Below are 17,568 nucleotides of genomic sequence, written 5' to 3' on the forward strand. Positions count from 1 at the left end.
CTTTGTCAATAACCCCATAACAATACAACGTACATGAAAAATTCCCAGAGAGCTGTGCGCCCAAATAGTTGGTGTACATTTGAACAGAATAGGACGTTAAGTAGCAATAAGAATAATTGCTCAAATTAAGCCCTTCTTTGTTTATAGCAGTATATCAAATTATTGTTTATAACTTGTAAGAGCAAACTCATAATAAATTGCTACTAATAAAACAACAAATTTCACAATTTATATTTATGCAATCTAGCATAAAATTATATGTAAACTACAAACAAAACTGACTCTAGAGCAGTTCTCTTTAAAGGCAAGGAAATTATTTTAACCTGATGCATTACACTTATTTCTAAAAACTTTTGCAATTTCTTGCACAAATACTAAAACATTTATTTATGTACATTGCTCATACACCCACAAATCTAGACATGGACAAATTGTTATTAATATTTTATAAATTTATTTTAAAGTTTATATTTTTCTTCATCCTTATCAACATCATAGTGTATCTTATAAACATAAGTCTTTGCTTTTATTAATAATTCCCTTTCATTTCTTTTTTTCATTTCACTTTACAGCTGCAGTGAAGGTCGTGTCATGTCTGCCGATACAAAGGGATGTGTAGATCGTAATGAGTGTCTGGATATGCCATGTCTTAATGGTGCCACTTGTATAAATCTAGAGCCACGTTTACGTTATCGTTGCATATGTCCCGAAGGTTATTGGGGTGAAAATTGTGAATTGGTGCAGGAGGGTCAAAGACTAAAGTTGAGCATGGGTGCATTGGGTGCCATCTTTGTGTGTCTTATTATTATTTTAAGTAAGTAGAAAAATGACAGCAAAAATGTGCGTATTTTATATTTACTTCAAAGAATACAATATTTATTAGTGTTATTTATATTTTTATGAAAACACTTTATAATTTAATAGGGGTGAATACAATGTTAATAAAATGAGTAGATAATTGAAAATGAAAATAAATGAACTTTTCAAGGGAATTTAAAAACAGCCATACTGTAAAGCAATTTATATTATTTGAACTAGAACTGAACTAGAACTGAACTAGAACTGAACTAGAACTGAACTAGAACTGAACTAGAACTGAACTAGAACTGAACTAGACTGAACTAGAACTGAACTAGAACTGAACTAGAACTGAACTAGAACTGAACTAGAACTGAACTAGAACTGAACTAGAACTGAACTAGAACTGAACTAGAACTGAACTAGAACTGAACTAGAACTGAACTAGACTGAACTAGAACTGAACTAGAACTGAACTAGAACTGAACTAGAACTGAACTAGAACTGAACTAGAACTGAACTAGAACTGAACTAGAACTGAACTAGAACTGAACTAGAACTGAACTAGAACTGAACTAGAACTGAACTAGAACTGAACTAGAACTGAACTAGAACTGAACTAGAACTGAACTAGAACTGAACTAGAACTGAACTAGAACTGAACTAGAACTGAACTAGAACTGAACTGAACTATAACTGAACTAGAACTGAACTAGAACTGAACTAGAACTGAACTAGAACTGAACTAGAACTGAACTAGAACTGAACTAGAACTGAACTAGAACTGAACTAGAATGAACTAGAACTGAACTAGAACTGAACTAGAACTGAACTAGAACTGAACTAGACTGAACTAGAACTGAACTAGAACTGAACTAACTGAACTAAACTGAGAACTGAACTAGAACTGAACTAGAACTGAACTAGAACTGAACTAGAACTGAACTAGAACTGAACTAGAACTGAACTAGAACTGAACTAGAACTGAACTAGAACTGAACTAGAACTGAACTAGAACTGAACTAGAACTGAACTAGAACTGAACTAGAACTGACTATAACTGAACTAGAACTGAACTAGAACTGAACTAGAACTGAACTAGAACTGAACTAGAACTGAACTAGAACTGAACTAGAACTGAACTAGACTAGAAATGAACTAGAACTGAACTAGACACTGAACTAGAACTGAAACTAGAACTGAACTAGAACTGAAACTAGAACTTGAACTAGAACTGAACTAGACTGAACTAGAACTGAACTAGAACTGAACTAGAAGCTGCAACTAGAAACTGAACTAGAACTGAACTAGAACTGAACTAGAACTGAACTAGAACTGAACTAGAACTGAACTAGAAACTGAAACTAAGAACTGAACTAGAACTGAACTAGAACTGAACTAGAACTGAAACTAGAACTGAACTAGAACTGAACTAGAACTGAACTAAGAACTGAACTAGAACTGAACTAGAACTGAACTAGAACTGAACTAGAACTGAACTAGACTGAACTAGAACTGAACTACTGAACTGAACTAGAACTGACAGAACTAGAACTAGACTGAACTAAACTGACCTAGAAATGAACTAGAAACTGTACTACTAGAACTGAACTAGAAACTGAACAGAACTGAACTACAACCCAGAACCAAACTATAATTAAATATGTTAACCATGGGACATCGTTAAATCGACTGTGAACGTGATGGTTTAATTTAATGGGATGTTAGACCTTTATCATTTAAGTGGCTTTGAAAAGTTTTTTGTTTTTTCAACAGAAAAACAAAATCTTTCGGAATAACTTTTAGTTTTATAAACATTTGTTTGCTGCTTTATTCCATCTACATTGAAAATGTGTTCAAAATCCACGTGTTTTTTAACTTTTCTTTTAATGTGTTTTCTAAGAAAAATTATTTTTTGTTATAAATTTTCTTTATTGTTATTATTATTACATATTTCTATTATTTATCTTCTGCGACAAATTTTCTCTCATTAAAAAGTTTGTTTTTTTTTTCGCTTCTGCTCCCTGCTGGATTTCGACACAGTAAAGTGTAGTTTATCTTTTGTGATTCTTAGACCATGTTTTTAATAACTTGAAATTTAACAAGTATAAACATCTTGTTGTCATTTCGTAACTTGCTAAGATTTGTACATTCATAATTTGTTGTGTTGTATTTTATTTTCACTTCTAAATAAAACTTTTCGTTTTTATTCATCTTGGCATTTTCTGTAGATTTTTTTTTAATATTACTGCCAAGCTTAAGTGAAAATGTATTTTTTTAAGTGTATATACAGTTTTTTAATTGTAAGCAGCAACAACAACAGTAGCAACAGCAATAGAAATAGCAATATTAACGGCAGCAGAAGTTTGTTTTTTTTTAGCAAAAGTAATGGCAAAACTTTTAAGAGGTTTTTAAGTAGTTTTGGAACATCTTCAAGATTTAAAGACACATACATACATCATTTTGTTTGGTTTAACACAAACATACATATTTTATATGTTTGTTAGAATAAATACATGTATATTTTTAATTAAATTAAACATACTATAAGAATATAAATTAATATTTTACTTATCTATGTCTGGCCGTCTACATATGTGTTAAATTTAACCGTTATTATTGTATTAAATACATGTTTAATATCAATTAATTTATAGGGGTTTTTATTGAATATCAATATTTGTGTACTATATACTTATTTAATCGGCTTAAATAGTAAAATATTTGGTAATATTCACTTACAAGGTTTGTCTTATTTACACATACCCTTAACCACTGCTTCAATTAAAGCCTCAGCATCAGATATGTCTGTTCAATGCAAAATTTGTTGAGGCTAAATGTCCACTGGACTTCTATTGTTTAACAAACATATTGTTTTTTCTGTTTCAATAAATACACTAAGTACCAGTTAATATTTTATTAACAGATTGAAAAATTCCATTAACTTTAAAACAAAACACAAGCTCATGAAATCCTACAATGTCTATAATCCTATTAGTTATACTAGCAACATATTGTAAAGTGAAAATACTTGTTTATTTAACAACTCAAAAAGAATCTGAACGATCATATCATACCTTACAGCAGCCATGTATATATGAGCTAATGAAATTTAGTTCAATGAATTTTAAAAGATTGGAAATGACAATAGGCAGTTTTTGGTAATATTTCCCCCAAAGTCAACATTTTTTGCATCAATTACTATAGATCTTCTTATCATTTTTGACTCAGTTTCCAATATAAAATAATTTGGGGAACTAACAATTCTAATGTGGGGATTTAACTATTTTGTGCTAATAACAATTGAATCTAAAATCAGAATAATAGAATACGTATTAGAAATGTTGTAAGCTCCTGAAACAAAATATATTATGTTATAGCGTATGAGTGTTGCTACTTTCTAGCAAATAATTAAATATTACGTATACGTCGTGGTAAATACCAAATACATATTTTACGTGAATTTACTGCTTCCATGTGTATATGAGCTAATGAAATTTAGTTCAATGAATTTTAAAAGATTTTAAATGACAATAGGCAGTTTTTGGTAATATTTCCCCCATTGTCAACATTTTTGACATCATTTACTATAGATCTTCTTATCATTTTGGACTCAGTTTCCAGTGTAAAATAATTTGGGAAAATAACAATTCTGTTGTGAGGATATAACTATTTTGTGCTAATAACAAATGAATCTAAAATCGCAATAATAGAATATGTAGTAGAAACGTTTTTAAGCTTTTGAAACAATATATGTTTTGTTATAGCGTATGAGTGTTACTACTTTTTAACAAATAATTAAATATTACGTATACGTCGTGGTAAATACCAAATACATATTTTATTTGAAGAGGATTTATGTTGAAAGACAATGTATATTACATCAGATCCAAAGGCCACTATTGGGCTTTTGTGATCCTCTTTACATGGAAACTTTGGTAAGAAATAGGGTCCTATAAATTGACTTTAAAATAATCCAAGTCGGAAAAAGTCAACAAATCGAAGTCGACTTTTTTTGTCATAACAAGGTTGATAAGAAGACTATTTTGAAGAAAAAGTCGAAGAATCTATTTTACAAATAAAAGCCGAAAAGAGTCGAAAATAGTGGGCAAAATAGAAAAGTTGGAAAAAGTTGAATAAAGTCATTTCACAATATGGAACTTACTCGTTCTAAGGAGGCTTTTGGTCCTGCTCTCATTATGCTAAGCGGTTGTAAGGGATTCTCTCGTATATGTTTCTTCGAATGGTTTTGCATTCGCCAGGATTACTTCCTCTCGTTTTATTACATTCACACTTTCGTTGCCCATTATAGCCGAGTGGCTAAGTGTGGGTATATGATGCAAAGCTTACCTCAGCCTCATGCTATCTTACAGTTCAATACTGGCTTACATGTAAACTTATTGATAATTGCCTTACGGTTTTCGGTTTGGTTTTGCATACGCCAGGATTATTTCCTCTCGTTTACTTTACTTTTAAACGACTACATTCACTCTTTCGTTGCCCATTATTCCCGAGTAGCTAAGTGTGGGTACATGATGCAAAGCTTACCTCAGCCTCATGCTCTATTACAATTCAATACTGGCTTACATGTAAACTGATTGATAATTGCCTTAAACTGGTGCCACATACATTCCAATGCAGGGACTTCTGCCTTTAAACTAGTATTTTGATTTAGTAGACATAGTATATTTTTTTATTATACCCTACACCACTTTAGTGGGGAGGGTATATTGGGTTTGTGCTGATGTTTGTAACGCACAATAATATTGGTCCTATACCCACCTTAAAGTATACCAATCGGCTCAGAATCATTTTCTGAGTCGATTTAGCTATGTCCGTCCGTCTGTCCGTCCGTCTGTCCGTCCGTCTGTCCGTCCGTCTGTCCGTCCGTCCGTCCGTCCGTCCGTCCATGTAAACCTTGTAATCAAACTACAGGTCGCAATTTTGAAGATAATTCAATGAAATTTTGTACATGATCTTCTATTGTCCCAGGGACGAAGCCTATTGAAAATGGTTAAGATCGGTCCATTATTTCACCTAGCCCCCATATAACTGAACCCCCCAATTGGGCTTGTAATCCTTGTAATCAAACTACAGGTCGCAATTTTGAAGATAATTCAATGAAATTTGGTACATGATCTTCTATTGTCCCAGGGACGAAGCCTATTGAAAACGGTTAAGATCGGTCCATTATTTCACCTAGCCCCCATACAACTGAACCCCCCAATAGGGCTTGTAATCCTTGTAATCAAACTACAGGTCGCAATTTTGAAGATAATTCAATGAAATTTGGTACATGATCTTCTATTGTCCCAGGGACGAAGCCTATTGAAAATGGTTAACATCGGTCCATTATTTCACCTAGCCCCCATACAACTGAACCCCTCGAATAGGGCTTTTAAAACTTTTAATCAAACTACAGGTCGCAATTTTGGAGATAATTCAATAAAATTTAGCACATGATCTTTTATGGTACCGAAGATGAAGCCTGTTGAAAATGGTTTACATCGGTCCATTATTTCACGTAGCCCCCATACAACTGAACCCCCGATTAGGGCTTTTAAAACTTGTAATCAAACTACAGGTCGCAATTTTGGAGATAATTCAATGAAATTTGGCACATGATCTTCTATGGTACCGTAGACAAAGCCTGTTGAAAATGGTTAACATCGGTCCATTATTTCAACTAGCCCCCATAAAACTGAACCCCTCGAATAGGGCTTTTAAAACTTGTAATCAAACTACAGGTCGCAATTTTGGAGATAATTCAATAAAATTTAGCACATGATCTTTTATGGTACCGAAGATGAAGCCTGTTGAAAATAGTTTACATCGGTCCATTATTTCACCTAGCCCCCATACAACTGAATCCCTCGAACAGGGCTTTTAAAACTTGTAATCAAACTACAGGTCGCAATTTTGGAGATAATTCAATGAAATTTGGCACATGATCTTTTATGGTATCGTAGACAAAGCCTGTTGAAAATGGTTAATATCGGTCCATTATTTCACCTAGCCCCCATACAACTGAACCCCCGAATAGGGCTTTTAAGTTCATAATTATGTTTAATATACTCATATCTCGACAAAAAGCTGCAATAACCAAGTTGTATACAAGACTTGATGACCCCCACGAATTCCATAATAATAGGTTCTCATATGACGCTAGCCCCTATGAAAAGCCCCCATCAAAATTTCACTTAAATGTCCACAATTTTATTCAACAATAAACGGCTTAAGTATGTATATCTAAGGCAAGGTACAATTCAACTTAAATGCTTTATTATGGCAACTAAATCACATTATATTTTTGTCAAAGGTGTAGGGTATTATATGGTCGGCCTCGCCCGACTATAATTTCTTACTTGTTTTTTAATGTAATTAATTCTGAAACATCTTGTAAATTTCTATACTTACAAATTCCTTCATTTTGTTCATTATTTGTGGTTTTCTTTTTATGACCAGTTTTTTAATGCACACTCTTTTTTCTACACAACCACTAATAAAACAGCCATAAAAACTCTATTATTTAGGGTTCAGCCGATTATAGCCCACTTATTGCCTCAAGATTAAACATCCATCTTAAAAAGAAAGAAAAAACCATCACAGTGTTAATTAATGCCATAAAATCTACTTTTCAACTTATTAATTTTTATTGAAATATTATGCTTTATCTTGCTGCAGATGAGTAAAGAAAAAAAAATAAATAAACAAAAATACAAAACAAATACAATTTCCGCTAAACAAACCGAAGGAGAAAAAATGAAAAAAATCTGTTTGAATTAAGCAAGGCTAAAAATTCATTAAAATTAAGAGCCCTTTTTTACGAGTCCCTTTTACTACATTCTTCTCTTCGCAACGCAGAAACTGTGCGTTAATAAAAGCTAAAATATAAAATTGTTTTTGCATTTTTATTACGTTAAATCCCAGTGTAAATGTAACACATGTTTATAACTTTTCTAAGGGTATATACAAGGCTAGGCGGTGCTATGGAAATATATACATTAGGATAGTTCAATTTATAGCTGTTGAAGTTATTACTTAAAATAAAAGTTTAATTTATCCTAAAATTCCTAGCACTTTTCTTCCATGTGAACAGGATGTCACCCTAATATACATACATAACAACAAATAGTGTAAATGTCTTTCTACATACCTTTTTTACACAGTTTTATTTTGCTTCTTTTCATTTCAATTGCATTGAAATTTCAAACAAATAAACAAGTACACTTATACAACATGAAAAGAGAAGGAGCAAGAGAGAGAAAGAAAGCTTACAAAAAAGAGAATTTTAATGTTTTTAATTAGTTTAAAAGGTTTGGGGTTTTGTGAACAAACTGTTAATGGTTTTATATTCACAAACAACAGCAACAAAAACAAAACGTATACAATGGGTACTATAATGCCAATTTTATGAATTAATGTATGAATGAAAGCATACTGCAATGAATGAATGAATAAATAAATAAATGACTGTTAGTGACATCAACAAGTTTTAAGTTTGATTTTATGTTTTTTTAATATTTAACTGTAATAGAAATTGAATTAAATTAGCAAATGAAAGGTATTTATTTGTAAAGCGTTTTAAATGTTTGATTTCTATAAAGAGGGTTTAACATAACGTATACGTAATTTTTAATTAGTCTTTAGAAATCAATAACACTTATACGTTCGGTGGGTAGGTGACCCAAATGTTTAGGTTTTATACACTGGTTGGTTTGTGTTTGAAGTTAGATTTCAGTTTTAGCTTTGCTGTTGTGTATGTGTCAGGGATGTTTAGTACTTTTTAACATTTAGCAATATTCATTCAACATTAATAGGTTACGCTATAGGCTAGTGCTTTAATTAATCTATGGACTAGATCAAGGGCTAGACTATCAAATTGTCTATTAACTTGTGGACTATTAACTATGGACTATTCTATTGGTTTATCTACAGATAATTCAATGGACTAGTATTAGGAATAATCTATTGACTAGTGTAAGAACTAATCTATGGAATAGTCTGTGGACTAGTTTATTGAATAATCTACATACTAGTCTGTTGATTATTTCATTGAGTAGTATATTGACTATATGGACTAGTATTAGGAATAACCTATTGACTAGTCTAAGAACTAATCTATGGAATAGTCTGTGGACTAGTTTATTGAATAATCTATATACTAGTCTGTTGATTATTTCATTGAGTAGTATATTGACTAGTGCTTTGGGTAGTGAATTAACCTATATGATTATTCCATTTACTACGCTGAGTAGTCTATTGACTGGGCAATTGAGTAGTCCATTGACTGGTCCATTTACTAGTTCATTTAATAGTCTATTGAGAAGTCTTTTGACTAGTCCATTGATTAGTATATTTACTAGTCCATGAGGAAGGCTATTTACTAGTCTTTGGACATATCCAGTGTCCTATTGAGTAGTGTATTAATCTATATGAATATTACTTTTAATACGACATTGAGTAGTCTATTGACTGGGCCATTGATTAGTCTATTGACTAGTCCATTGACTAGCATCTTTACCTATCCATTAACTAAGCCATGGGGTAGTCTATTTACTAGTATATGGACTCATCCAGTAACTGTTCTATTCACTAGTAGTAGACAAGTCTATAGGCTTATCTATCTATTGATAGTCTATTGATTAGTATATGGAGTTATCTATTTACTAATATGTCGACTAGACTAGTCCATTGACTAATCTCTTGATTAGTCCATTAAATAATCAATGGCGTTGTCTAGTTTTAAGTCTATGGACTCATCCAGTGACTAATATAGGACAAGTGCATTCACTGATCTGTGGACTAGTCCATGCACTAGTCTTTGGACAAGACTATTGGCTTATCCATTGATAAGTCTACTGATTAGCGTATGAACTTATCACTGACTACCGACTAGACTACAGGAGGACTAAGTAGTCATAGACTTTGCAATATAGACAAGCCTCTTGTCTGATCTTTGGAAAAGTCTATTGACTGGATTTTATTGATATTTCTATGGACTTAAAATCTAGTCTACCGCCAAATCTGTTGACTAGTCTATGGACAAGTCTGTAGACTGGTATTTGAATAATTTTTCTATGGAGTTTAACGGTTTATGCTGCACTGTTTCTTTCTACAATTTATGATACTAGAAGTTAGTTTATTAAATTATTTTCTATAAATCAAATGGCGTTATTTTATAACAAAAAAAAAAGTTAAATTGAAATAAAATATTTATTAAATTTTTTCTTTATACAAAAGTCTGAGAAATACAATATTTGTATAATTTTAATTTTAAGACCATAATGCTTACTTAATTTTGTCTGGTACTGGAATAAAACTTAACAAACTTTGTTACTTTTCATTTCGATTAAATTAATTTATAATGTTTTATTTATCTTTTTTAATTCAAAAAGCAAGATTAAAAACAAAAAAAATCAACAATCTTTTACTTTTAATTTTAATATCTTTCATGAATATTTAAAATATTAACAATAAAAACTGAAAAAAACCAAAGAAAAAATATGCCTCAAAGAAAAATGCTCATAAATTAACTTTGGTGAACCCTCATTAGCTGTTAATCTTTATACGGCCAGAAACCTTACAATTGCTGGTTTATTTCTCTTAAAAAGGAAGAAGCTTTACAGCCAACACCAACAATTTTATTTATGCTGGCAAACCAAAGTATTTAAGGCTACTTTCTTGGGCAGATGTGGCCTTTATTTTATTTTTTGTGTGTTTCGAATTTTTTTTTTCATTATTTCAATCTTATGAAGTGCTAATAAAGTTGTAAATTAAACAAATTTACCCCGGCTCTAATAAAGATGTTTTTTTCTATTTTAAAGCAAAAAAACCAAATCATTATAATGCCATAAGTACTGGTACTTTGAGAAAAAAAGGCCAAATAAATAAAATATAAAAAATGCCTCAAAACCAACAGAAACTGAAACAAAAAGCTTTACAGTCTAATCCTCAACATTATTTAAAATATTTTTTTTTACAGTTTCTCTTACTGCATTTTGTGTTTTTTTCACTTTGCTTATTTAGCTGTTATGATATTTTATATAAAAAAATCTTTAATACTAAATAAATTGTTAAATGTTGGTCATTATAAGCTAGAAAAAAATATATATACTAAACCCTCAATGAAATTTAATGGGCTTGTCGCATGGCTTTAAATTACCAAAAAAAAAATTTAAAAAAATATATAAATTTGTTTTAAGAAGCTTATGAAAATTCAATGAAATAGAAACAACTGCATTTGAATATTTAAAGGTTTAATGAATATATTTCAAACAAATGAGGCCGGAGATCCCAGCTAGGTTCTATTATAGTGCGTTCTATAGAGGATGATAGAAAATATAGGACAAACAAGAATGAAATACAGACAGACAAAAGGACAGGCAGGATAGACAGACAGACAGCCAACACCAGACAAGACACACAGGGCAGTCAACACTAGACAAGACAGCCAATACTAGACAGGACAGACAGGACAGACAGGACAGACAGGACAGACAGGACAGACAGGACAGACAGGGCAGACAGGACAGACAGGACAGACAGGACAGACAGACAGAATATAAAAGAATGACAGAATCAGATAGATAAATATAGGGAACAGGCAGATATACATATACACTTACATATATACTTGAGTATGTATTGACATATATAAAGACTTGGTGAGAAATTTTCGAAAAGGTACAGAAAGAAGGACAAATATGAAAGACAGACAAAATGCTGATCAGACAAACAGGACACACAGGCAGAATAGAGGGGATAGCAAGGAGAAACTATTAAGGCAGGATAGAGAGAATGGGGCAAGATGGACAGACGGGCCAATATTCAAAGCAGACAGTAAGACAGACGATATTTCACATACACACATACAGATAGACATGAGTTTAGACATACAGTCACATATAAAGACAGATGGACGAATGCATGGTGAGCAATTTTCAAAAAGGAAGATAATCAGGAGAGGATGGTCAGACAAATATGCAAACAGGAAATTCAGGACAGACGTATTACTATATATACAGGCCGGATGAATAGTAAGACAGACGGATAAATAGGGAGAGGAGAGACAGTCATATACATACATATATAGATAGACGGATGGTAAGGTATGTAGGCGGACTTGAATTTTAAATAGTTTAAAATATTTCATTTGAGTCTTTATAAGAATATCGTTTACTCCTAAAAATGTCTTTACATTTTGTGTAGTCTTTCTTATTGCCTAACTTAATCGACTCTAATCGTTCTCTTCATTTTTAATTGATTATATAGGACAAGTTTTTCAACATTAAAAATGCCAATACATTAATCCTTTTCACCATAAAACTTTCAACAAATGGCCTCTCATAAAACGGTGTAATTTTACTAGAAAAGTAATAATTTTAATTACACAACAATAACACGTGTACATTAAAATTTTATTGAATTTTCAAAATACAACTCATTAAAAATGCTAATCAGCAGTGATGGCTATAAGACACAAACAACTTATTACTCATGTTTTCAACTTGCTTTTGATTTATGGCAAACATTTTTATTAACGTATTCACCTCTGAACCATAAAACAATTAATTCTCAACCAAATATCAGCACACTAGTGACAAACAATTCATTCTAATTTCTGATTTTCTATCCTGTTTTTCAGTTTTAGCTCTTATCTTTGTTCTGTACAATCGTAAACGTAAAACAACAAATAAAAAACGTAATGGCCCAGAAAAAGATGTACGTGAAACAGTGATTAGTTACGATGACGAAGGTGGTGGTGAGGATGATATGACAGCATTTGATATAACACCCCTACAGATACCCATAGGACAGGGTGGTAATATGCCACCTGATATAGCTGCCTGTAAAGTGCCAATAATATGTAAGTATTTCTTTCTACCTTAACAATTACACTTCTCTAACTTTAAATATTGATTATAAGTGAAGCTTTTTTTATTTTCCAAAATTGACAACAGGAACACATAAAATAACAAGAACACGTAAAATATTAAAAGTTGGGGATTTAGATTTGTGTTTAGGATATATTTTTTGTTGTTTGCTGATGTCATAAAGTTGTAAACATTGTTATAATATTATTTACAACATTGTGTTTACTTTAATCAAATACTAGTATGTATGTTTGTTAGCATAAGTATCCCTTTTTTTCTTGTTTAATAATCTTTATAGATCCTGTTGTTACCTTAATGCCTGGCCAAGAATTAAATGTGGGTTTTTTAATGGAGGAACGTAAAAAACGCTGCGATAAAGATATAAACGCACCACCCTTTGATGATTTAAGAAATTTCACCTACGAAGGCAGTGGGAGTATAGCTGAATCATTAAGTTCATTGGCATCAGGTAGGTTAGCCAATACTTTGTAATACTCTTCTTTACTATAAAAGAAAGCAAATAATTATGATAATAAAATAGAAATCATTAAATCAAATCAATAAAATTAAAATGATCCAAGTCACAAAATCAAACTAATTTGTAAAAGCTGTGGGTCATAAAGTAATGAAATAAATAACTAAGTTAAGTAATTCCGAATGGACGTACAGACGGATATATAAATAGAGCATAAAATTGCTGTATATCAATTAATTTTATAGTATTTTAACTTTAAGTTAAGTAAACTTCTTATAACTATATATTGTTTCCTGTAATTCTTATGAGGATGATAAGACTGCAGCAAAACTGTTCCAATCATTTCTCTCGTTTGCTCTACACTTTTAAAACAGAAATATATTCGAAAATTTGTTTAGAATTTAAGAAAGGGACACACTTATCCCGAAAAGCATTGCTCCTAAATTTGATGTATGTTGCATTATGACACTGGACATTATGACACACCACCCTCTTTCACTTCAACTATGACCTAAAGATCTAATTTCATAGTTGAGCTATCTTATGGGCATGTTTATCAAAACGTCTGGGGGTTCTAATCTATAGTCATAGTGGTAATATCATCGGGGGTTTTCTGAGCTTTGTTGTCTGTATTTCTTATTTTTTTTTGGGCCAAATATACACCGGAGTTTACGCAGACAACTGTTCACAAAAACCTGAATTCAATTGCTGTTCTTCTGTGCAGCATTCCATGATTCTTTACCATAAAGTAATATGGAGTAGAGGCTGAAAATTCGAAGCTTTATATTAGTATACAGTTGGAAGGATTGCATGACAAATGCATGTCTTGCAGTTTATGTCCTGGGATAAACCTCCGATTGTCGTAATCCTGCTCAAAGGAGGTTATATCTACTTTCGGTTGTTGTTTAAAAAGTAATATTTCTGTAGTGTATGCATTGATTCGCGTTATTTTGGTTCTCAGTTCCACTCCAATCTTATCCTGCATATCATAGTGTCTGTGTGTAAGGAGACAAACATCATCCTCGTAGTCGAAATCCTCCAAAACGCTCCTGTAAGCCCCAGCTTTTGCCTCTATTGACGTTTGTGGTATTCAACATAATGGAGTCGAGGACAGTGTTAAATAGAAGAGACGATAATACACAACAATGTTTTAACATGACAATTCCCAGCCACATGTTTCAATGTAACCTGTAAAGAACTATATAGAAAGAAGTAATTGGAAGCTTTAATCGCCAGCCCTATGATCCATACTTTGCCCCGTCTATCAATTATTTGTTTTTTTTTTTTTTTTTTTCTTTTTTTTTTGATGCAGGACACCCTTTCTGGAACACGCTTCCCTTGACTTCATTCCCTTCTTGATCTCAAAACGTGGGCAATTCTTTTGGCGTTAAATACATATGTATGTTGCCAGAAAGACAGACAATGGTTATAGCTTACAATAAACATAACAAATTAGAAAACTTTTGATGTATTCTTTCAATGCTATTTGAGCCTATAAAGAATGAAATAATTCATAACTGCAATGAAAATTGTAATAAATAGTATGAATCGAATATGACTTTTTCCGTGACTTTTCCAAGCTAAAGCAGTCCGCAATTTTTAATATAGAAATAATTAAAATACTTTAAATATTAGATTAAAGAAGTATTATGACGTTAAGGCCAATTTAGTTTTTAATAAAAATCATTTGTAAATTTCCATAATAAGGGTTAATTAAGTAGCTCCTTTAAAAAATCATAATTGCTAAATAACAACAACTTTAAAAGAAAATCATAATTACTTTTTATGTTTTCTTAACAAAATAATTATTTTACTAAATTTCTTTTTATTTAACATTCTATCTCTTCCATATCTCTAGGCACTGATGATGAGAATCAAGACTTTAATTTTTTGGAAACGTGGGGTCCACGTTTTAATGCCTTGGCAGCTTTATATCTACAAGACAAAACGAAAACAAAAACAGCAACTACAACAACAACAGCGGCAGTAGTAACAACAGCAACAGCTGATGTTGTAACTAATGAAAATGGTGTATTATAAAATTAGATTTTAAATTAAATTTATACTAAAATAATTGTAAATTAACTCAAAACTTAAACTTAACTGGCGAAAGAAAAACAAACAGAAATTCAATTGCCTCCAACTAGGCAAAAAAAAAAAACAAAAACTAATATTAAAGCCAACAAAATGTGTATAAAATCAAAATGAACAGATAAAAATAAGAACATAACAAAAAAGGAATTACAATTAAAATCTTTTTTACATTTAGTTAGTAAGTAGAAAATAGATACAATAATAGAAACAGATATTGAAACAGCCTTTTTTTTGCAACAACCAAAAAAAAATAACTCAACAGCAACAAAAACTAAAACATAAATAAGCCTCAAGCTGCAACAAACAACAGAAAAAAAACCATACCAATACACATACACACTAAAGAAATGAAAAAATAAAGAATAAGGGGAAAAAGGCATTTGGACTGATAGAATGAACTGCATACAAAAGCTTCTGTAATTATGGCCTACACAGTGAGTACAGTTACAAATCTACAGCCTGCTGTATATTTGCTTATACAAAAAAAAAAACTTACAACCAAAAAAAAAAAGATGAAGTGAAAAAGCAGAAATTACGTTTTCAGTTGAAATATAATGAAAAAGAGAACTTGTTCAGCACATCAGACATCCAGCCAGATGGACGGACAACATGTGGATACAACAACAATAGAAACAGACAACAGAAAAGCAAAAATCAGACAAGACTTGCTTGCTTGCCTTCATGCCATGGTTTTTGTTGTTTGCAATATTCCTTTTTAAGGGAAATTACAACTGAAAATTACTACTACCTTATTGCAAAGAGTAATTTAAAAGAATGAAATCTTTGAAGTGCAAAATATTAAAAAAACGTTGATGAGTTATTTTCTTTGTTAACAGATCATTTACTCTGCATCATTTACAAAATGGATGAGGGTAAGAACACGGAGAGTTTTCCGTTTTTTTCTCACTCATTCCCAACTTTTAGTTCATCAGCTACATCTCAGCGGGTTTCTATTGCCTTTACGGCAACAGCAACTTCTTCAGTCTTTAAATCAACATTTACATCCCGTGATATACATATTTTGAACTAGAACCACCGTGGATTACAAATATATTCAGGGTCCTTGTTAGTCTCAAAGACGATCTTCACATGTCCTTCCATCCGTTAAGGTTGCAACACATCGAAAGTATTTATGTTAATTCGTCTCTCTGTCTATCTCACCATCTGTCTATCCGACTATAATAAGAGCTATAAGTTCCAAACGAAAGGAGCTGTAGTACGTTCCATCTTTCTGTCCGTACGAGATACCCCCCTCCCCCCTGGGCATGTTTCCTTGATGAAATGTCCATCTTGGTGTATTGCAATCCCGGGGTAAAGAGATGCTACCAGTATCTCTAGTATCTCAGCCGGGACTATAAACTGGTGATGTCAAATGTATCCTCGGCTTCGCCTTGGAATAATTTGGCATGGGGTCTAACCAGAGCACCATATAATCTGACACTACGGCCGGACCACCGTAAAATAAGGCCGTCAAGGCAGGTGTTCACGTTAAGGACTTGACATTCTTGTCCAGAAGCAGAATAAGCTGAAATGCTGTCTGTATCGACATCGAAAGTTTATATGTTCAGGGTATAGTCATATCCGTCAATTCGTCCGTCTGTCTGTCCATTTCACCATCTGTCTGTCCGACTGTAGTAAGAACGATACGTTCCAAACGGAAGGAGCTGTAGTACGTTTCATTTGTGTGTCCATCCAAAAAAAGGATCTGAAATGCTGTTTGTAAGACATCGAAATCGAAAGTGCATATGTTTAGTTTTTCTTGTTAAATTTAAAGACGATTTAGGGATTTGTCTTTCTATTTGTCTGAACTTCAGTAGCAAACACGATACGAAATCGCAAGAAGCTACAGTGCTGAAAATCAAAAAAAAAAAAAAAGCATCTATAAATTTACAACATATTCTCTGATCATAAGTATAAATGATTTCCTTCCTTTAATCATCACCATTCAAGCAACAAAGCAAAAATAATTTAAAAAATACAAAAAAAAAAATCAAGCAAGCCAAATAACATCAGCATCCAAGTTGTTGATGAACGCGTAAATTGTGTTGGCAGTAACAACTATAAATAAATGCAGCATACTCAACATCTTTTTCTTCATCAGCACAATAACCCACTCGCCTCCGACCTACATTTTCTAACAAACAACCCCCTTACTTAAACAATAACACAATCAACCTTCTCCTCCCCTTAAAAAAAAAAAGGCTGAAATTTTCAAAAAATAAAACGCCCTCTCTCCCCACATAAAACAACCAGACAAAAAGATATCCCCAAAAACTTTTATATATTCTAGTTATAAGTCTGTATTGTATTTTGTATATAATTTGT

The 17,568-nt window shown here is 32.0% G+C and overlaps 1 protein-coding gene across 1 annotated transcript in view; it reads left to right on the top strand.

Moving 5' to 3' along the window:
* LOC119612506 (putative neural-cadherin 2) overlaps positions 1-16,944 on the top strand; it is a gene marked incomplete at its 5' end in the record, with an annotated part of 62,706 nt that extends 45,762 nt beyond the window's left edge. Inside the window, 4 exons of the mRNA XM_037968314.1 lie at positions 573-814; positions 12,446-12,667; positions 12,973-13,143; positions 15,008-16,944. Of these exons, the coding sequence (XP_037824242.1) occupies positions 573-814; positions 12,446-12,667; positions 12,973-13,143; positions 15,008-15,189 (817 nt within the window). The remainder of the gene's footprint in view (positions 1-572; positions 815-12,445; positions 12,668-12,972; positions 13,144-15,007) is intronic.
* Positions 16,945-17,568: the final 624 nt, after the last annotated feature.

This window comes from Lucilia sericata, unplaced genomic scaffold (assembly GCF_015586225.1).
Source record: "Lucilia sericata isolate MDLA Ls3-8-SP2 unplaced genomic scaffold, ASM1558622v1 Contig001719F_arrow, whole genome shotgun sequence".
Taxonomy (NCBI): Eukaryota; Metazoa; Arthropoda; class Insecta; order Diptera; family Calliphoridae; genus Lucilia; species Lucilia sericata.